The sequence below is a fragment of the Lingula anatina genome, chromosome 3 (genome assembly GCF_051362555.1).
Source record: "Lingula anatina isolate TDL-2025a chromosome 3, LinAna3.0, whole genome shotgun sequence".
Lineage (NCBI taxonomy): Eukaryota > Metazoa > Brachiopoda > Lingulata > Lingulida > Lingulidae > Lingula > Lingula anatina.
In genome coordinates, this window is record NC_141769.1 from 4,212,443 (window position 1) to 4,235,100 (window position 22,658).

Here is a 22,658-nt window from a genome sequence, read left to right on the forward strand (position 1 = left end):
AAGCTGTGACATTCAGAATACTAAAGCGATATTAACACTAATAGATATGAATATTTGATCAAATACTAATAGAAATGAACATCTGTTCATTAGTAAGCACTTCTGTATGACCCTACAACACTCAGAGTAACTCCGTTATAGAATGTATTTCAGTCCCAGATTTTATACAAAGGACAAGGTGCTATCAGCAATATTTGCTGTGACATACAGGGTGTCAGCCTGTGCATGTACCTACCTTACAATTGAGATCAATCTGTCTCTCCCATTCTTCCTCATGTAAATTCTTCATAAGAGTATAGTACATCACTCCTGCATTGTTCACCAAAATATCCACGGGACCCAGGGTGCATTCTGCATGCTGCACAAGTTCTTTTACCTGGGGTGATTCAAAAACAAGTTTGAATAGATGGTTCAAAAATAAATAGATAAAATAAAATATAAAAATTGCACAATAAAAAGCTCTCAATGATCTTCGGCTTATTTCTGGTAGATTAATCTTTATCACTTTCCTCATAAGTGCTGAAAAAGATGTTTAATTAAAATAAATCAAATAGAAATAAATTATTTGTCTAATTAATTTAAATACTGAAGCAAGAAAGGAAAGCTTTTTTCAACCATACCCTTGATGAAACTACTGAACAATTATCCACATTATTGGTATGAATTCTATGACTTAAAGGAGTTATGTACTTTTGAAAAGAAATGGTTAATCAAGAACAGATATTTGGTCATCATGCATACATCATCATAATATACATTAGCTTGTGTATGCAGAATTATTACAATAGTGGGAAATTCTTTACCTCTTCACGGACTGTGACATCACATTTGACTGTTATTGCAACTCCCCCTTCTTCACCAATCTTTTCTTGCAGCTCTTTCAGTTTATCAACTCTCCTGGCTGCCACGGCAACAGCGGCCCCTGCACCAGCCAGGTGGCGGGCAATGGCTGCTCCTATACCACTGGATGCTCCTGTCACTATGGCAACCTTCCCGGCCAAAGGTTTATCACCTGTGAATAACAGCATATGTTGTCAAAGTTGAGATAATCATACTAGTTGATAATCCTTATACAAACAAAAAAATATTTGAAATTCATATCACTATCTATGGAATATAGGTTACTTACACTTACTATTATAAGGACTGTGTACATGGGAGATGTTTCAGAAAATAGGCTACTTTTACCACTGTGTCTAAAAATCCATGTTAATGCAATCAAAATTCCGTACAAAGCTTACTTTTAAGCCTGCATGGGAAGACAAAATTGCCTTCCTTTTCAATGCCTTCAAATTAACTGCATCTTAAGCATGTAGTCTTCACTGAGTTAAATATGTCTTATGGTATTTAGTTAAACATGCACATTACCAGTAATTCACTGTCAATTTTCTAGGTTCACATAAAAGTTTACATATATGTAAAGGAATTTAAACAAGTAAGAAAATAACAATTATAATAAATGTATAAAAATTATAATTTAAAAATGTGATATAGAAAACTGTAAACATCTCACACCTACGGAAAGCCCAGACTGTGCTGCCATCTGTGGAGTGATTTTGAAAACTCAGCTGACTGGTTGCAAAATATATCCTCTATGACTGCACTTATTTTCTGTCTCACATGAAATGTTCTAGACACAAAAAGGGCAACAAATTTGTACTGATATCATGTTTTTAAAAGGCCCAAGACAATACATCCTCTCAAACTGTCATTTGTAGAGCTCAAAATAGAGTTCAACATACAAGTGAATTTGAGGCAAACCGTCTGAAAATGTCTGGTACCTGTACTTAATGTAGTAGTTCTTGTAAATTTATGATTTTTTTTTTTTTTTTTGGGGGGGGGGGGGCAGTATGGTAATTATATTACATTTCTGTAGCATCCTTTTATGTCAATGCCCACATGGTAACCCCCCTCCCCACATCTTAATTTACATGTACATTCCCTACCATCACTCCCCCCATGTCTTCTCTCCCAACCTGTAAAACTGTGACATACACTCTATAAAGCATCATTCTTCTCTAACCTAACTGCAGTACCTTGACACAAAAAATATGATGTGGACAATACCAATGAAAATTTTTCCTACGAGGAGTAAATGCAGCAGGGAAGAAATAACGCCAGTGATCGAGTCAATGGATGCAAGGACATAAAGAAATGACCCCCTCATGTTTGACTTACTCAGTGTTTTTCTCCTAGGTTTAGGTATGATGCCTTGCACTATCAGAGCTCTGAAGTATGTGTTGAGCAGGGTGGAGTCTGTGTATGGAAATGAGAGGCCAAGAGTCTTCATTACCACTTGGAAGTTGTCATTTCTGTAGGTGCTGAGGTTGGAGAAGAAACTGCTGTCCCTAAAACATGATTTATATAAGATTATTTAACATGACAAAGGTATAGGTGTACCTGCCCTAACGAAAAAGTCCTATAGGATCCTATAAGATCCTATAGGATCCTATAGGAAATTGGGCCAATTTCCTATAGAATCCTATAGGATCTTATAGGATCCTATAGGACTTTTTCGTATGGGTGGTGTGCAATATAATTGCACAGCAATGGCATAAAAGTGTTTCTAGGATTAAACACACACACACACACACACACACACAGTCATACACTTATCAATGCCCACACACACACACACACAAACACAAACAGATTAACAAGTAGACAGACATGTGTTTTCTACCACTTTTTGGAGTTGAACTATATCTTTCAAAAAACGGTCTTATGTAAGTACTACCAAATTCGAAGACTGGAAAGACTATATGACGCCGGTAAGAATTAAGCCAAACAATTTTTTCCATTTAAATGTTACCATTACTTTCCAAAATCTCCAGTTTATTAATTAGCACAGAAAAACTGCTACAATAGCAAGTATTCCTGTACTTACATGACCATGTTGTCCAGTAACCTGACAAGCAGACCATCCCCTTTCTTCTGGTGTGCAGACTTCACCCTGTAAGCAGTAAACTAGTGTCTTACTAATGTAACACATATAAAAAAAACACCATTACTGTTATATCACTGACATTACTGGGGCACAGCTTTGGCAATTTGCCAACTGAACACATTTTGACAGACCAATAACCAAGATAAATGACTTATGAGTGATGACCCAGTGATGATCCTATTTATTTGTTCTTATAACAACATTTTAGAACTACACTTCAAAGTTTTGGTAAGAGGCAAAATGTTTTTTTTGCTGCTCCCAATATTTATAAATAACAGTCTGTCGGAACAATTCTTCAAAGAACATAAATCAGGCATTTCTAGCTTTGCAGCTTGGAAAAAAATCAAACTGTCAAATTTATACTCAATAGGACATGTAAATACACAAAAAAATTGTCACTTTTCAAATACCCATTACTACATCCGATAACTGTAAGACATAAAAGTAATAGGTTGTCTGTCATTGAACTGAATGTACAGTAACATAATATATAATATTAGTAATACTAAATACTAGTTAAGTGTTCTACCTACCGTTTGACCCAATCCTCATAGCTGACAATCTTCACAGCATAACCATGCGCCATCAGCCACTCAAACAACCACCTGGAAGTAACAAGTACACTTACTTCACTCCAAAATCTTATAAAATCTGCCATTTTAAAAAAAATTGCAACAGGGCATAATTTTGTTTAATATGAGTCTCTAAATCTTCTTACTAGATGGTACAAAATGTGTCTTTTATTAAATAATTTGAACTGAAAGAAGAGAGATCAATTGATTTCATTTACCTTGAATCCATGGGTTTTGTGTTCACCATGTGGAAAACTTTCCCCATGGAAAGCATGATGTCTTGAGTCATCTGCACTATGGTACTGCTCACAAAGTCCACAGGCGTCATCTCCACCTTCCAGTTGACATCTGGTGCCACCTTCAGTTCGATACATGACTTGATCATCAACAGGTTGAAGTCTTGTGCATTCCAATAGCCATATTTGCTGTCTCCAGACAAATTTCCTACAAAAATGTTCAATATCATTATATTATTTTATTATTAAACTACACATAAGCTTAAATTTCTCAGGAGATAAAATTGGACATGCTCTACTACCCATTTACGAGCAGACATCTTTCTTCGTAATACTTACCCAGCCTATACTTGTTTACTGAGAAGCCTCTTCTCCATTCCTTAAGGACCAACTGTTATAGCTGTCACTGATATATGAGTAGCTTTCATTCTCACTCGTACTTACCCAGCCTATAGATGGCGACAGGCAAGCCTCTGCTCCGTGCCTTCAGGACTAACTGTTCAGCCACCCACTTGCTCTGAGAGTAACCATCAGCCAAGTTATCACAGTGCTTGGTCATGTCATCCTCCTCAGAGCAGTCCTTTAACCCATGGGGAAACACACCATCAGTGCTGGAACAGTGCATCAACTAGTCATTTTTTATCTGTGATCTATGGTCTGTGTATTGGTCAGGGTTTCTGTTACTTCAGTTTAAGGTACATCTGTATGTGTATTTTGTGAAACAGTTACACATGTACATTACCCATTTTCCAACAAAGAGAGGACCGCTTTTCTATTCAGTAATCAGTCCATAGTGACAATACAGTTTCATAGTTGGCAATCCTTACACTGTGGTTAGTAATCTCGTTATAAATTAATCAAATAAATGAATAAATAGATGTGTGTTAGTACCTGATATAATGCAGTGGTTTTATTTTACTGCTGCATGCAAACAAGATGATGTTCTCAGTCCCCAATACATTAGGACCTTGCAGTGCCTGGAGAGAGGAGAAATTAGCTGGATTAGAACTGGTTAGTTATTAGTGAAAATATGTAGGTAAGAAATCCACACTAAGCTTTCTCTGTCGTGAAATAATATATAATTTCCTTCTTTCCTTTTTCTTTTTTTGAAAAAAAAGATAAATTTATGTTTGTGTCAATTTTTAAACCCCCCCCCCCCCCCCCTCCAAATAAGATATAATGAATGAAAATAGGAAAAACAATAATAATAGTAGTAAAAGAATGATATAAATAGTAATGGATAGAGTAAGCCCAGCTGAATATGTATAACTTAGTATAGTACTTGAACATGCAGAACGTAGTACTCTGCATATACAATGAATGTGTGCACTCAGTAAATAATGCTGATTATTACAAATTTTTATATTAAAATAATGATGTATCAAACATGCTGCTGTGCTTGAAATCTTTGAAACAATGTGTTTGATAAACTTCATTCGAAAAAGGAACAGTTAGTGCTTTTGAATTAGTAGCAATAAAAAGATATAGAAAATAAAAGAAAAGACAAATCAAGTGCACTCAAATATTGCCATCACTAAATTATACCAAAACCCTTAAAATATATGAAAGGTGTGATAAAATCCATTTATTAGTCTGTAATTATAATAAATAAATTGAGACTTCAACTTTAAAATTTTAGATCTAGACCTGTTAAATACATTTCAATGAAGCCAATCAAATAACATGGCATGCGTGCTTTTGTTCATTAGTTAATTACTGTACAAGTACAGGTCATGAAAAGTCCGCCTTACATTCATTCAATAGATCTTAAAAGCCCTAGAAACATTACCTATTTCTTCTCATAAATTGTCTTTATCACTGCACAAGATATGTAACTCGATCAACATACATAACTATCAGTTTTAACAAACAGATAAGTGCTATTGATAGGCATAGACAATAGCAGGCTCACACTACATGATGAAAATGCAAAACTAGAAAATAGTTAGTTCATTTACCGGTAGTATGAAGGCAAGCAAGGTTCAGTTTTAGACATTATTGTCTAAATGTAATATATATAAGAGTGTATGTGTGCCTGGTTCTAGGTAGCTTCTCACACGATGGTATTTGTAACATCTAGTATATATCTCAGTTAATGTGTCTATTTATTTGCAGGAATGTGTGAATTATGTAGGCTATGACTACTTTTAGGCAGAGGTGTGTAAGAGCCATAAGAGATCGAGGCATGGCATATAATTCAAGGGCACTCGCATGCATTCTCCAACTGTACTAGGCAACTTAATATTCTGACTGCCTTCTATACAGTACAGACAGGAGCCCAATACACCTTACCTTATGTAGTGCAAAGGTTTAATTTTGCATTTACAAGCAAACATGATAATGTTCTGTGTTCCTAAAGTATTGGGTCCATGGAGTGCCTGGGTCATACAGGAAATAAATACCAATCATAGCACACTGTCATTTTATGAGTTATACAACAAAATCCCATCATAAAATGCCAATTAAAAGCCTTTTTCACATTTCAAAACTAATAACATCAATGATTAAAGCCTTGCAATGCAAATGAAATGTACAAAGAAGCAACAAAAACACCAATCTGTATTCACCATAGTGATAATAAATCAATCTCCTTTCTTTGCTTTCTCTCTCTCTCTCTCTCTCTCTCTCTCTCTCTCTCTCTCTCTCTAAGACACACACACACACACACACACACACACACACACACACACACATTCACCTACCTGATATGGGTAGATAAGGTTGACATAAGCAGCAGCATGGATCACAGTGTCAATCTCAGTTGTGAAATGGTGGTAGTCTTCATCAGACATCCCCAGGTTTACCAGAGTAATGTCACCTTATCAAAAATATAAGTTAATACATGTAGTAGAAGGGTAAGAGTGAACAGTGGTACATATAGCTTTCTTTCTGTTTAGTTTCAATTAACATATCTGCATGTCAAGCTAATTAATAATGATCAGCTGAGGGTGTGTGTAGTGAGGGTGGGAATGGGGGGTCCCATGGCACACCCTTGATGAATCTCCCTGTGTATATTATATACATAAAAATAATTACATAATTCTAACCTTCAATTGTGGTGACCCTGTAATCCACCTCCTTGGCACAAATCTCCTGTTCCTCGGTCAAATCTTTCCTCGGAGACGGCAAGATGCCATACTGCTGCAGTGTCTCCTTCAATCTCTGAAGACCTGATTTCTCTGGGAGGGCTCGCACCACACAGTAGACATGAGTCTGAGGAAAGAGTGTACTTGATAGAAAAGGGTAGGATTTATTAATGTTCACAACACAGATTACAATGTAAGCCCCCCTCCCAGTTCATAGCATTTGAAATAACTATGCACCAACAAAATGTATATTCCGCAGTGTAGAGCAGAGCAGTGATATGAAATACTATGATATGAAAATCTACTCACCCCTGTGTTAAGTAATAAATCTCTCAGTATGAAAGCACCCAGGAAGCCCGTGGCACCTGTCAGAAGCACCCTGCCTCTATACCACTTGTTTTTATTACTGTACTGCACTGACCTCCAGAAAGAGCGCAGTTCTATGTCCATGCTACATGAGAAAAAATACTTTCAATCAAATGCAATGTCTGTCTGAAGGTGCTAGTAATTCACTGGCTTTTAAAATGATATTAGCCAATAAATCTAATAAAATAATAATAATATTAATAAACAGTATCAATGAAATCAGATTTGGTGTGTTTACTGAGATCATACAACATGTAGATAAAGGTATATGTGGCTGTTCTTCCTACCACATTTAATTGTGAGCAGACATTAACACAATCATCTCAGCAACCAGGGGCTCAACTATCACATTCATATGCTTCTATATATACATCTTAAAATCTGCAATTATCAGGCTGACACTCTTTTTACAATCACCCAAACCAAAACCATCAATGTAAACAATACACCTTCCAAGGCTGTGGACCCCCAAAAAACCAAACAGGAATTCTAAACAGGCCTGAAGTAAATGATAACAATTGACATATGTAGTAAATGATAACCAAGTACTTGAGGCACCATGTATTATAGTTTCACCAACCTGACAGCTCCTTGGTTGTGCATCTCAACCTCTTTCCTCAGGTCTAACTCTGGCGACAGCCTGGCCAGTGTAGTGTCACCCGTCCCCGACTGCCTCTCTATCAGCTTGGCCATCATGGAGACCGTGGAATGGATGAACAAGTCACGGACAGTCAGCTCCGTCTTGAATTGCTCCTTCACTCTGTTCAGCAGCTTTGTGGCAAGAAGGGAATGGCTGAAAGTGGTTTGTCAAAACAGTATCATTTTAGAATATTCAGACTTAAACTAATTCTCGTTGACTGTCCTTGCGCTGTTATTTCTGATAAATAATGTTCTTTTGAAATTTCAGTCGACACTTCAGAGCACCACTTCCTAACACAGTGTCCACTTAAAAAAGAAGTGAATTACAAGTGAATTTCAATTAACCACAATGAACACCTTGAACACCTGACAGAAATAAATAAACATCCTGACTTTTGAAATTTCCTAAAAAAATCTATGAAGTTATAATATAAGTGGCTTTCGTAAGCAACTACGGTATGTAAGCTGTAAAGGAGTAAGCGTTTTTACGTAAAAAGGAGTTTGAGAATGACATCAAATGGGTTATAATTCAACCTACATTAAGCATTTTACCACAATAGGCATATTACAACAGATAACAGATAACAACAATCCCCTATTTGGTAGGAGGCCTCATTTTATTTTCTTCTCCATCCCCCTTTTAATTTCCTTCCTTTCTTGACCCCAGCCCCACCCCCGCTGTCCATATTTTTGTCAAAATATATGGAAGGCAAATAGAAATATATATATTTCTCACCCTCCCAGATCAAAGAAACTCTCCTGTACATCAATAGATTTGTGCTGCAGGACCTCAGCCCAGACCAGGGCCAGCTGCTTCTCCAATTCTGTGGTGGGTGCCCCCTCCTGGTCTGTCTCTTCATCCTCCTTCACAGGAGGGAGGGCCTTCTTGTCAAACTTGCCAGACGAAGCTAAGATGGGGATCCTTATAGAAATAGACTTTGTGTGTGTACAAGAATTCAGACTTAGTTGTGAATTTTTGAGAAGTACTGACCTGATACATCATACTGATCTTGTTATTTTAATATTATCGGTAACCTAACATCCAGTGAAATATATTTGTTCTATAAATTGAACAATTTAATACTACAAATTTTAAATTATAAATTCAAAAACAGACCTTCCATATAAATAAATAAATAAATAACATTAAATAAAATTGAATTAAATTTAAAAAGTAACCAATAACAACACATACTCCTTCAGCAGTACAAAATAGGATGGAATCATATAAAATGGCAGTCTTCTCTTAAGTGCAGCTCTGATTTCTTTCTTGGTGGTCTGTCCCTCAGGTACAATGTAGGCCACCAGGTACTTGTCCTCCCCCTCTTCTCCCTTCACTATCACCACTGCAGCATTCACAGTGGGCAGGTCCAAAATGGCTGCCTCCACGGCCTAAAAATAAATAAATAAATGAATTTAACTTTAATTTGCTTCAGACTTTTTCACTGGAACTTCCTTCTGAAGGAGGAACTTTTTCCATTTTCCAATTCTGTAATTTTTTAATTTAAAAATCTATTTCAGTAGGATTAATTTGGTATTAGGTCCATATGTAAAATTACAAAAACAGCTGCATGTCCAACCAAAAGATATAATTCATTCATGATCTAAATCCTAACCTGTATTTCAATAGAATACCCTCGTATCTTCACCATGGAGTCACAGCGACCACAGATCTCAAAACTGCCATCCGAGAGCATGTAACCCCAGTCTCCAGTCTTGTATAGCCTGGCGCCCACCTCACTGGACACCGCACCTGGACTCTGGACGAAACGCTCCGAGTTCAGCTCTGGTCTGTTCAGGTAACCAAGAGCCAAGGTGGGCCCTCCAACATAGATCTGTTTGATGTCAAAATATTAAATGTCATGGATAAATGAATGAACAAATAAATGAGTAAGTATATTAATTGGCCATCTACTAATTCTGAAGATGATTAAATTTTGTTCTGTTTAACAAGGCCATTTGTTGGCTTTTTCACCCATTACGTCAAATCAAGTAATAATAATAAGCATTAAAATGAAGCATAAAGAGGATTTGGGGCTGTGATCAACACTACAACAGAAACATGATGATTCATGCACACACATGTATGAGTGCATTCACACACACACACACACGTGCGTGCGCAACCACGTACCTCCCCAGGCACCCCCACTGGCTGGGGCTTCATCTGGTCATCTAAAATGACCACTTTAACCCCTGGGAGTAACTTTCCCACTGGACAGAATTTGCGACCTTCAAGCTGGTGGAAGAAAAATGTTATGCCTAAGTATGCTGAGGAGCATCGGCTAGAATGATGAAACTGCTGAAAATACTCATGAGTTTCTACCAACACAGTGACTTATTCAAATATTTCAAATTTTTAATTTATGTTACTCAAAAAATCAAAATCTTTGATGTGAAATCAAATCAACTTTAAAACCTATTAAATTGCCCTTTTCATATACAGTATTATTAATACAAGATATATTTGAATGAAAGGAATAAATTCAAACAAATCTTTACTCATATATTTCATTTTTGTGTTGCTCACAAAATAACATTACAATTATTATTAAAAATCTACACAACTTTTCAAAGCTTTTAGATAATCTTTTCCAGATAGAGTACATATATGATATTCATTCAAGAAATAAACACAATCCACAGTAAATTGTTGGAATTAAGTCAATAATTACCACTGTAACAATTATCACAGGAAAACTGTCTGCTTATTTAAATAATTAATAAGAAATTAAGTTTGGTATTAGTGTTTCTTTATGCACTGTACCATATCAATAAATAAAACAAATAAATCAATATCAAATAGAATATATCAAAATTAAATTCATGATCTTTATTTTTATTTCCTTACTTATTTGGCTAGGACTGACATTTAACAATTCTCTCTCAGAAACCTCTTTTTTTCAGGATAAATCTATATATACTTTTTCGTGACAAAATTTACTACTTATCTCTGACTGACATTTAGCTCTTCCTTCCAATTTCCTCTCAGAATTAACTAAACTTAATGACAAGACCAAAAGTAAGCCTGACATTTTGAACATGCAACACTCACCTTCATATCCTGGTAGAAATGTGACAAGTCGGCCACAGCGACATCGTGGCACTCAGAGACACTGTACAAGTTGAAGAACCTAATCCACGGCATGGTTTTCATGCACCTGTCCAACAGCCCAATGGTGACCACCTCACCACAGAACCAGATGTGTCTGAAAATATCATAATTGTTAACTTTTAATTATCGAGTAAAATGATCCAGGCATTTTTTAAAAACTATAGTTGGCACCTATCTCAGTTCTGTGAATCAATCCAGTAAGTTTGAGAATAATTTGCAGCAAGTATAAATTCCAAGAAAGTGCAAAGTGCAGGTTACGAGAGGTGCTGGTGACATGTCCATTAAAATATGGTATCTAATAGAAGAGAACTTATACAAGCACTCGTCTTTTTTCATATTTAGTAACGTTTAAAAAAAAAAAGAAAAAAGTTATTACAAAGAGTACTTTTCTCAGTAGGAAATTAAATAAAAGAAAAGATGATAGTTATTACAAAAAGTACTTTTTTCAGTAGGAAATTAAAAACAAAGAATATAGTTATTACAAAAAGTACTTTTCTCAGTAGGAAATTAAAAATGGTAGTTGATTCCGGCATCACTAGTTCATCACATTTTATAATTTCCAAGAAATTACATAAGTGCATGTATATGTATGTCTCTTTTTGACTTGACAAGAGTCTCAGCTGCAATGAATGACTCAATCTGGTTCGAGTACGGAAATAATCAAGTGAAACCTCAGTGAAATGCAAAACATAGTATAATGATCTCATTCAAAGTAAAAAATTGCACAAGATTCGTGTCACATGAAGCACTACTTATACAACAACTAATCTTCTCATACAACCTCCTTGCTGACTCTGTGTTAACATAACGAGTCAGCTACAGCACTAATTTCCCTCTCACCTCATACTCTTAAAAGCTGCCTGGAGGTCTGCGGTGTCGACATCAAGCACTGCTTCAAACAAAGATGGCGTAAACAGCATCCTGGTGATCTTCTGTCGCTGAAGAAATCCACACAGCTGTACTGGATCATAGATAATGGTGTCTGGTATGATGTACAATGGAATACCTGGGAAGTGGATTAAATGAACCGTCTTAACACAGAATTTTCAAATAAATCACTCTTTCTAAATTTTTATTTTTTTTACAGATATTTCACCTAAAATTACCAACAAAAAAAGGACGTTTTATTAAAGAAAACCAACTTTTCAAAACAATTGAGACCTTATAAATATTTTCTGTCAAGAATCACAGTTTTGACATTTGAAGCAGGAGGTGACACCTTTCAATAACTTCGTTGAACAGGTAGCCTTAAAAGGGTTTACTAAGACACAAACCTTTCAGTAATGGTCTCAGCATTTCCCACACAAAGAATACATTGCAGGCCTCCCTGTCATCCTCCTCGTAAGGTGCAAAATTGTGCCTCCAGTGGTAGGAGAACACCGCGCCGCGATGAGGGCATTGGATGCCTACAAAGATAAGACGTATCGATGGATCTTCCACATCTCATTACATTCTGCTTCCTCTACAGCTAAGATTCTAACAGAAATCCGAAGTTGAAATATGTTCACATTTTAATTTTATATATAAAGCACATCAGAGGTTCTTCTCAAATATAAATTTTAAGTTCCCCTAATGTTTTAAACCAAGTGTGACATTGGAATGTATCTGTTGGGTTTTATACTTCATAAAAACTGCCAATAAGGCCCAGGTTATTCCACAGCATTTCTAGTCTCTGCCATATACTTTTTCTTTTATAAAACTTTTCTGTCTATTCGATTCTCAGAAAAAAATGTTGAAAATCATTTGCATTTTAAAACAGCACACAACAGAACCAGATTCAGGCATTATTTTTTTAAAACTTGTTCCAAATAGACCACACAAACCCAGAGGTACTCACCCTTGGGTTTCCCTGTGGTCCCTGAAGAGTAAACCGTATATGCCAAACAGTCAAGAGTGACCACTGGGGGGCCCGGGAAGGGGGCATGCTTGGAGTTCTCCTCCTTGAGCCTCTCGGCCCAGCCTTCATCCAGGGTTAACACGCACTCTGCAGCTGGAACCACATTATGTAACCATAGTAAAGGAAAGATTTCAAACATATTCATTACATATAACTAATTTAAATAAGTACAATCTGGCAAATTTTATTGTTTTATTGTAAAAAAAATGTACTCCAGTCAGAAAATACATATTTTTTACAAACAATAGGGACAGCTCTGGGTCTTTCCTTTTTTACATTTACATTTTGGAAAAAGCAGAAATACAATCCCAGAAATACAAGTAAGAATTTAGAAGATGCAGTTTTTTCTGTTTGAAAAAAATTTTTGGGTCCAACTCAACAAACATTAGTTCTAAACCAGTCCTGTAAGTGATTTAGTTTCTCTTTTACTGTGCAAATGCGAAACCAACTCTATTTTCCCATTTGCATATATGATGTTAAATTAAAGTAAGGCAAATAATCTCAAAAACCTACACAAATTGATTGTATCAATACCTGGGTAATATCCTTCCATGATTCCTTAGTGATGCACAAGTGTAAATGCAAAATTACATGAATACAAGACGGAGCATATTCAAAAAATGCAGCAACATATTACATTGTAAACATGTACATGCAGACATACATGCCACAAGCATATAAGTATTCTTTTTTTTTTTTTTGCATATAACAAAACAACTGGTAAAATATTTACTGTAACAGCTACAATACTCCCCTTGATAAGAATAATGTTCTAGAGTATGGCTTCTTGTGAGCCTAGTAACTTCGATTACGTTACAAGAATCCTTATGAAATCTACACTAGCTGACAGTCTTCATATGATTGGATTCAGCCTAACAACACACTTCTTTACAATATAATGTTTTGCTCTACTGTGCTCATGTTAAAAGTAAGCCTACTCTTAGGGTTCATTCACATTGAAACCAAGGGTTCACATGGATCGCTCCAACTCTTCGAAGAAGCTCTCACTGAATGTAATCAGTTTAACATGCATCCTCCTGGCATTAAGAAGAATAAAGAAAAGCGGGTGATTACACGCATATTGGCAACACGAGGTGCGTTAATCTGTTAAAATGATTGCATTCAGTGAAAATCCCCACAGAGTTGGATCAATATACACAGAATGATAGTTGCAATAGGAACGAGCCCTAATTTTGAATAAAATTGTGAAATTCATTGCAGCTAAGAGAGTATATTCAGGAAACTAGAACAAGCAGAAAGATGAAATCACACCATTATAAAAATAATTTTCAACTATAATATATTACTTGCAACTCTGTCCATTAATCCTTCGAATGTTACTACGGCAACAGGGGTTGCGTCTGCAATGATGTCTTCCAACAATGGCCGTGGGTAAGCAAGATCTAGAGGCAAGTATGCCCCACCTGGAATATTAAGTGAGATCGAAAAGTTGTCAAACAGGAAAGTTGTCAGACAGTCTAGAAATGATGAACAAACAATTCAATTTTGATACAATATCACAGGGTGTTTTTGAGTAAAAAGTGCAATGCTAATGGACAGTTGCAGGCCACTGCTTCAATAAATCAGATTGGACTCAAAATCAAACTCAATCATATTCAAGATAAACAAACAAACAAACAAACAAATAAATAAATAAATAAATAAATAAATAAATAAATAAAGCAGACCATTTTCTAACTGTATGTGCATTTGAATCCAAAATTCAGAGGGCAATATGATTTCATGTTATTGTCGTGACAGGAAATGTACTTTGTCTCTTGACTCGGTGTCAACTAATGGTAAAACAGCAAATCCTACAACTACTCCTGAAAATCAATACGTCAGCATTTCTTCAAGTCCATCACGCAGCATGATTGTTGTATATATAATGAGTGTAGAAGTTCTACTAGACAACAGAATCTTGAACACGGCATGATCCAGTATCTTGGCAAAAGTTCCTGACCGAATTTATAAAGTAGCACAAGGTAAAGTCTTAACATTGACTAGTGACATATTAAATTGAATTTATGTATTGACGGCATTTAACACGGGCGAACGGAAGCCGTGTTCTGTGTCTTCTGGAAAACCATAAGAATTTTTCAAGTTTGTGTTAATGGGTAATTACCTAATTTTTTCTGTAGGAAGACGGTCAAAAATGGAGGAAGTGGTTCAACAAAGATAATTTGGAAGACCGTCACAAAATATCTCTGGATCTGCCCCTGATTAAAAGACCAGGATATCATTAAATAAATTCAGTGGGAATTAGTTATGTCTTTGTACAATACAAGTATTATCAATGGATCAGAAGTGATAAATGGAACAATTAATTTTAAGGTAAAGCTAAACTTGATTGGCCACATTGCCATCAATGTCTTTGCAGTGGGAGGAATAATTTTGAACACATTGGCAATGGTTATTTTCTCCAAATACAGGAAAAAGAACAAAACTATGTTTCTGCTACTCATCATGGCAGTTAATGACAGCATATTTTTAATTCTACGAATCCTGTTATCTGGTTATATAATATGCAAATCGACCTTTTTATCTGAGGAGATCAAATTGAATCAGCCAAGACTTTTCCTTTATGCTGGAACTTTGTTTAACTTCTTACAAACATTACAAGTTTATATGGCAGTTTTGGTGGCAAGAACTCGTTTCCAGAGCATCAAAAATCCTTACAACGCACATTTCTCACATTCATTATCAACAAAAAAGGGATTCCTTCCAATTCTCGTTCTATTAGTGGTTCTCCTTCTGTTCAACAGTGCAAAATTGTTTGATGTGGCAAATATAAATGTTGGTCACTGTGACAACACCTTGGCAGAAATGTGTACAAAGTTGCACTTAAAACAAGGCCCTTTCTGGCAGAAGTACTCAGTTGTGTTTAGACTTATTCTCAACATTCCAGTTTCTTGTGTTTTACCAATGGTTCTTTTCATATACTATACTGCCAGAACAATGAAAGAGCTATCGATGTATAGGAACAGAATTGCAACAGTAGAGAACTGTCCCAGGATTTCACAACGTAACAGGAAGTTACACTGGGAAATGTTAAAAATGTTGATAGTTATTACAGCGTTCATGCTTGCAACTGATATTCTGTTCATAGGATTGCAGGTGGGCACAGTTTTTCCAAATTTATTTGAAAACAGTTCAAATTATATAATGTTACCCATGGGTCTTATCTCTACCATAAGCGCATCAATAAACTTTTTTGTTTACGGCATATTTGGATCTCAATTTAGAGAAGAACTCAAGAAGATGTACTGTAAGAAATAAGTGTATTTATAGATGTTGTAAATTCAAAGACTGGGTATTATAATAAACTTGATTCACAAGCTGAAATGATCAAATGACAACTTTTTTTCTTAAATCATGAAAAAGCTCTTTTTCTTAAATCATGAAATTTTGCACACATAAACATGTAGAGAGAAAAACAAATAAAGAGATGAAGACACAGGCCCTTGTATAGTCTAACAGAAAATGATGTAATGGACACTTTGTATCCACGGACATGACAGGACCAAGACAATACAGGTAAGTACCACCAATGCTTATACTGCTGGTAGTACAACATGCTGATGTTGCTCACAAACCAATTTTTACCTGCTCTTAATATTGCTATATAAGCAATGGTATACTCCAGACATCTCTCAAGGTATATCCCCACACTGGTGTTGGGTTTCACCCCCTTGATCCTTAGAGCTGTGGCGAGAATATCCGTCAGTTCGTCTAGCTCTGCAAATGTAACTTGCTTGCCACTGTCTGTCACAACTGCTATCTGGCAGGATTAAAGAGCATTAAGTTAAAAACTGCATACTTGCATAGGTAACTTTTTGAAGTGCAAGAGTCCAATAAAGTAATTATATGTAAAATAATATGTTTAATTAATAAAATCAATAAAATCCACATGGTAGCATAGATACATATATTGACTCAAAACTTTGTAAATTTACAACTGTGGCAATTTAAATCATTTTTGTTCTTCAACACCACACACCACGTTTCGATATGAAAATCTATTAGTGTACTCACTTTATCAGGTGTTGCCTTTGCTTGCCGCACAAACATTTCATGCAGCAGACCTTGGTTCTCATACTCCATGTTGGATGGTGTTCACTGGGACACTATAACTCAAGGGAGGCTACAATTAAGGGAAAATTTTTCATCACATGAAATACATGTACTAGTGCATCTGTAAGTCAACATATATTATAAAACTAAAGGCATAAAATGCATCATTGGGGAGTGTAAATTTATCCTTGACTTTGGGTCTGAGGGAAGTTGGACAGTGAAATTTTGTAGACATGCTTTCTAATACTAGTAGATCCTCAGGCCTGCTTTGTGGAGAGAACAGTTTATATGCTGGTTTATTCAAATTCACTCACAAAATCTATATTCTTGCAATCATTTAATACTTAACGGCCAGTCAATTTTTTTCTGTGAAAATCTGTTATCATTGCCCTTTAAATTAAACCACCAAAGCTCTGCATACAGTTAAGAAACAAGACAGACAGACGGACAGACAGATGTCACAGACAAAAAAACAACCCCATGTAGGTGTATTAAAAATGAGGCCATCAGGCTCTCTTCATAATGCTTCTTGAACCTACCTCAAAGGAGAAGTTAATTAAGTTGCAGTAAAACCACGTCACATAATTTGCAATGAAAGTACGAAGCACACCTGATGATCAATAATTTTCCTTCAGTCACTTAGTGTAACTCAGCAGGTATATACTAAGTATTTCCAAGAAAAAATGTCACGCAGAAGCAGAATTATAATTAAAATTTGATCAAGAATACTAATTTCCTTTTTAGAGTGCCTTGGGATATTCTCAAGTTGGCATGGGGCATACATGCACGCACAATAATATGATTTTAAGAAATAAATATGCATGATCATCTAATGGCCAGGGATGAGACTGCCATGAAATAAGAAAGACAGAAAATGTGGCATGGGGTCAAGCCCCCCCCCCCCCCCCCCCCCCCCCCTGGGAAATTGATAATTTTGGCTCCCAAAAAGTGACAGTTGGAAAAATGTCAGCACATCTGAAAGACACTTCATCAGAAAGGAAGTAATAAATCTCCCTTATTATTTTTCTACAAAATTTACAGGATTCCAAAATTAATTAGGTTTCAGATGTCTAATGCAGTCATTAGCAAAAAAGTTTCAATTATACTTCTTTCTTCTGAATCATCTTTATTTAGTTAAGACTCAATAAACTGTTATAAAAAATAACCTTTTTTCCTTACAATTAGGAATGAACTTTCTCATAAACACCAAGGTAAAAGGAAACCCAGCTCCCTCTCTAGGATTGAATTGGTTTCTGCAATACATATAGTAAAGACACAGGCGCCCTCTATACATGTGTACTGTCACTAGAGTTAATTGCTGTATCCATAACGTAACTGATATATACTAAATGCATTGAAGACAAGGAAATTGCATAGAAGCTGAACAACAGTTGTAAAGGCCAAAATACATACATGTATATAACTAGATCAATGCTAAGTTAGTAAACTATCCCAAGAGCTCCATCAATAAGATCTTAAAGACCTATTATCCATCTCCCGCTTTATCTGAGCCACGGCACTGAAACACAATTACTGTATGACCTTGTTTTAGTATCTGAGGTCACATTGGCATATTCTGCTTTAAACCACACACCAAACTTATGATTAATTAAAAAAAATTTTTTTTAATTTATCTAAGCACGCAATTAACCCTCATAATATTCCACGGCACAATAGTACAGGTATCTTATTTTTTTACCTATTTTACTAAAAAATGATATCGATATGGTTTCTCTAAAGTCACCTCATGAACAACTAGGGTCTGCATGGTTATGCACCCCTCCCCCCACAACCCTTAAACTGCATATAATCACTTAGCTGAAGAATGTCTGAGGGCTGTGCACTACTAATTACTTTGGTATGAAATCGTCTCCACTGACAAAAACAAAATTAATGCTACATCTGGTGAGGAATGTGTTCCTGTTGATTGCTTAAAAATTGCACAGGGTGCCATACAATAATTCTGTAACAGATTATACAATATGGCAACCTGTTGTCAGAGAGTAGCTGTTTGGAAATTATAATAAACTACTTAATTAACCATGACTTAATTGGCTTGGTTCATTAAAAGGGTTATCAAGTGTGTGTGTGTGTGTGTGTGTGTGTGTGTGTGTGTGTGTGCAAGCGCAACGGGGGGGGGGGGGGGGAGCTGAAGATGCCTTACTGAGGTAAAAATTTGTTTCAACCAGTTTACTTACCATTTAAATTTCAACATAGAAACACCTTCTTTAGTCTCAAATCCTTCACTTGCCCCTAAACCTTTCATTATTCCCCAAGATTATCCATAATAAATGCTGCCATTCTCTCTTTAGCCCAACAGAAAGTCAGAGGTTAAAATCTTCACCAATATTTCCCCATAACCACAACACACTCAATAGTCTACACTTTCCCAGCACTTAATCAATTGTAATTTTCCAGCCAGCTTCAATTATATTATAAGCAAGGAGTTGTATGAGATCTAGATCAAGCCACTGAGCTTATGGAATGGGCCACTGGTTTTTCCACATAATTTGGAGCTGCTGCATTAATTTAATAATTTAATTTGACTTTCCACAATAGGAAATTTGAAAGCTGTACAGAATATCATATCCTTTGGTCATAGGTGCTATTTACTAGTACTTTTATCTTAGAATGAAAAGTGTAAAAATGGGGAAAGTACAGTGCTTACGGAGTACAACTGAAAGAAAACTGTGATATGTCTTTCCTTAAAGCCACATCAATTAATTCTTTACCAATGTACTGTCTCACAAAGCATTTAGTTCTAACATACCGGGTATGGCAACAAATTGCCCATATGCAAACAAAAGTAAAGGGTTCATTAGACTGAAGTTGAATATATATTTCTCAAGCAGGGGTTTTCCCAGGATTCCAAAATGTGAATCTGAAATTTAGTCATTGATTTACAGGGAATTCAGCCCAAGCAAGCTCAACCAACCAACCCAATTTTTTTAAGCTGCCCAGCCATCTTTGGAAATATAGGCCCTCTTTTGAGGCTAATGGCAGTCAAAATGATGGCATGAATGGCTCTCTGGGGAAAACCTTGGGATCAAGTATGTAGGAAAATTTTGGTGTAAATTGCATACATATAAAATCTTTTCAGCAAGTTAAAAAACAATTTCTTATGCTGCTTTATACGATCATTTTCATAAGCTGGAAAATAGGGCATTTTCATACACGTATACGCCCTTCTTTACTCTAGGTGTGACAGCTAGCTAGGCCTAAATAAACCCATGTATATTTTACATGTTTTTCAAAAGAAAGTGATACCAGTACTACCCTCCACCAGGGCCAGAGATTGATTTTCCACAAGATATTCACAGATACATGTACCTGTATGTCTTTAGATAAACAGACCATCATTTGGTGCTGTGTGACCCTGTAACTTTTGGCCAAATGGAAGCAATTAAATCTGCATGTGCGCAGATGGCATTGTACCCACTCTGTAGGGAGCTACTTCAGAAGATACCTTGGTTAACTTCAATCTGAAGTAACAAGCAATTCAGAAGGGGCTATTTTTATCTGTCACTATAAAGCAAGTGAAAAACTTCAGAGCAATTGACCATCTCGATTCCTGTCAGGGGGACTTAGCGGTACATATACATACAGTAGTTAAGTGGCAATTCCTGAGTAGTTACGCAAACAATTACCAGCCATGTAATCAACCTAGAAATTTCAGCACAGGGTCACAGTTTAAAGATTGACCATATTCAGCCAGAGACATTATCTATGAATATCTAGTGAAAAATCAATCCATGGCCCTGGTACAGGATACAACAGGACCCACATAATTTAGTGAGTGCTAAATTTCAGGCACATTACATGTACTCTCTATCTTACTTACATTTCTATAAATATTACTATATATTGTTCCTATTTCAATTTCGACAGACTTCATTACCAGGTGACTGGAAATATCAAGTTCTGGTAAGTGCCAATTAAAGAGAGATCAAAAGCATACTGTTTTAAAACATCTTGCTTACAACCAACAAGTTGACCCTCATGCCATGTCCTCTCTGCTCTCCATTTCTACGGACGTGAGGCTTTGTTGTCTTTAAATTTCAAATTCCAAATAATCACAACACCACGAAAGCAAATACTGCATCTAGGATCTGTTCTTATACCAGCCTCGAAGTGATGGACCTGTTTTAATTAAGTACATTGACGCTTACCTGATATATTGGAGAAACTGGTACTAAATAACACAAGCAGCAGAGCATTCATGGCTTTTGTGGGTCTCTTATTTAGTCCTATACAGGAGAGTAACTATGGTGGGAGTATGTGGTGCTGAAAAATCCTGACGATCTCGATAAAAGCATCTTCCACTGTTATCAACACATTTCAATATAAGTATACTTTTCAGTTTGCACACTGTTAATTGCAAGAGAACAAAATGCATGTATTCTCTCCATAAAATATCCTTAAGTGTTTAACAGAAGCAGGCCTATTGACTTTTATTGATCCACATTTCTTTAAAACTACAGGATGTTCAAATGAAATAAAAATACATGGCTTTCAGCAAATCAATAGCTAGTTATTCAGTTTAAGTCCCGAGAGCAAAATTGTCAACGAATTACTGGATGTTGTTTTCATTCAGAATATCTAAGAAAATTTCCAGTTCTACTTTTAAGGCAGGCCCGTAGCCAGCAATTTCAAAAGGGAGGTTCTTTTTCTGAATAAGTGGAGCTTTTCCCATAAAAACCTCTTGTACCAAGATCAAATTTTACCCAGAGTCCACCTTTCCCAGCAAAAGGAGCAGTTCTTTCGAACCCCCCCGAACCCCCCCTGGCTACGGGCCTGCAAGGGTTTCTTAAAATTGAAAAACCATCAACTTTCTAATCAACAAAGTTCATATCTCATACCCCAGTTGCGAAAATGGGCAAACTGGCAAGCTGTCATCTATTCTAGGAATTGTGGAGGTTCTCTTTCCAGTGACCAATTCATTATCAGCTAACACCATATATTGCCCTCACATTCCCCAGACAATACATTGACGTAATGGTATAAGGGAGAGCAATTCTTTACGTCAAGACGGACAACAAATAAAATGCAATGATAAATAATATCAATATGTTTCCAACAATTTCCCCTTTAGATTAACCCTATCCCAGCAAATGATGAATGATGATGAATGTTCCATTGATTTTTTTGTGGTATTTTATATCAAAAGGATCCAGCTTTTGGATTTATTCAAACTCAGTCTAATCATGGAGCTGTACGTACCAGTACAGTACTATATGCCAGTAGGTGGGCTTAAAATGCAGAGAAAATTATGTTGAACTTTTCTGAACTGATTAAGATGAAGTATGTGAGAAACAATACCAGACAATTATTTCTTATTTTTCTTCCACTCTGTTTCAGTGTGTATGTACATAAGTGTGTGTGTGTGTGTGTGTGTGTCAAAGATCCAGGATTCAAGAGGGGGAATTAATTTGCACCCCCCCCCCTCTCCTCCTCTGGAATATCTTTGGTATATAGAAGACCAATTATTTCAATACAATGCACAGTAAGAGGAAGGAAACACATACTGGTATGCCATACTATTTTTTTTTTTTCATTATTTATTAAGTTTATTCAGTTCAATGTATAGTGCATATATATAGTGTTGGAAGAAATAAATTCACTGATAACTTACTAAAGTATATAAACACAGCATTTTATCAATCTAAAATGTCATAATTACTTGTAGTTATGCATCTAAATTTAATGCTTATTTGAAACACCGGCTG

At 36.0% G+C, this 22,658-nt stretch overlaps 1 protein-coding gene across 5 annotated transcripts in view; it reads right to left on the reverse strand.

Moving 5' to 3' along the window:
- The window catches only part of LOC106180401 (uncharacterized), a 30,940-nt gene that overhangs the window by 7,449 nt on the left and 833 nt on the right, over positions 1-22,658 (reverse strand). Inside the window, exons 1-25 of one of the 5 annotated variants that reach the window (XM_087007407.1) lie at positions 21,102-21,366; positions 16,894-17,002; positions 16,465-16,639; positions 14,166-14,282; positions 13,393-13,416; positions 12,799-12,951; positions 12,236-12,367; positions 11,802-11,967; positions 10,902-11,055; positions 9,981-10,085; positions 9,463-9,681; positions 9,042-9,238; positions 8,583-8,768; positions 7,788-8,000; positions 7,151-7,292; positions 6,803-6,968; positions 6,458-6,573; positions 6,048-6,133; positions 4,200-4,366; positions 3,738-3,963; positions 3,481-3,552; positions 2,888-2,953; positions 2,179-2,348; positions 804-1,012; positions 236-376 (exon numbers count right to left, since the gene is read on the reverse strand). In XM_087007407.1, the coding sequence (XP_086863533.1) occupies positions 236-376; positions 804-1,012; positions 2,179-2,348; positions 2,888-2,953; positions 3,481-3,552; positions 3,738-3,963; positions 4,200-4,366; positions 6,048-6,133; positions 6,458-6,573; positions 6,803-6,968; positions 7,151-7,292; positions 7,788-8,000; positions 8,583-8,768; positions 9,042-9,238; positions 9,463-9,681; positions 9,981-10,085; positions 10,902-11,055; positions 11,802-11,967; positions 12,236-12,367; positions 12,799-12,951; positions 13,393-13,416; positions 14,166-14,282; positions 16,465-16,639; positions 16,894-16,962 (3,471 nt within the window). In that variant the 5' untranslated portion in view covers positions 16,963-17,002; positions 21,102-21,366. Of the gene's footprint in view, positions 1-235; positions 377-803; positions 1,013-2,178; positions 2,349-2,887; positions 2,954-3,480; positions 3,553-3,737; positions 3,964-4,199; positions 4,367-4,646; positions 4,733-6,047; positions 6,134-6,457; positions 6,574-6,802; positions 6,969-7,150; positions 7,293-7,787; positions 8,001-8,582; positions 8,769-9,041; positions 9,239-9,462; positions 9,682-9,980; positions 10,086-10,901; positions 11,056-11,801; positions 11,968-12,235; positions 12,368-12,798; positions 12,952-13,392; positions 13,417-14,165; positions 14,283-16,464; positions 16,640-16,893; positions 17,003-21,101; positions 21,367-22,658 lie in introns of those variants that run through there. The other 4 variants (XM_087007408.1, XM_087007406.1, XM_087007405.1 and 1 more) reach the window with 4 other exon arrangements.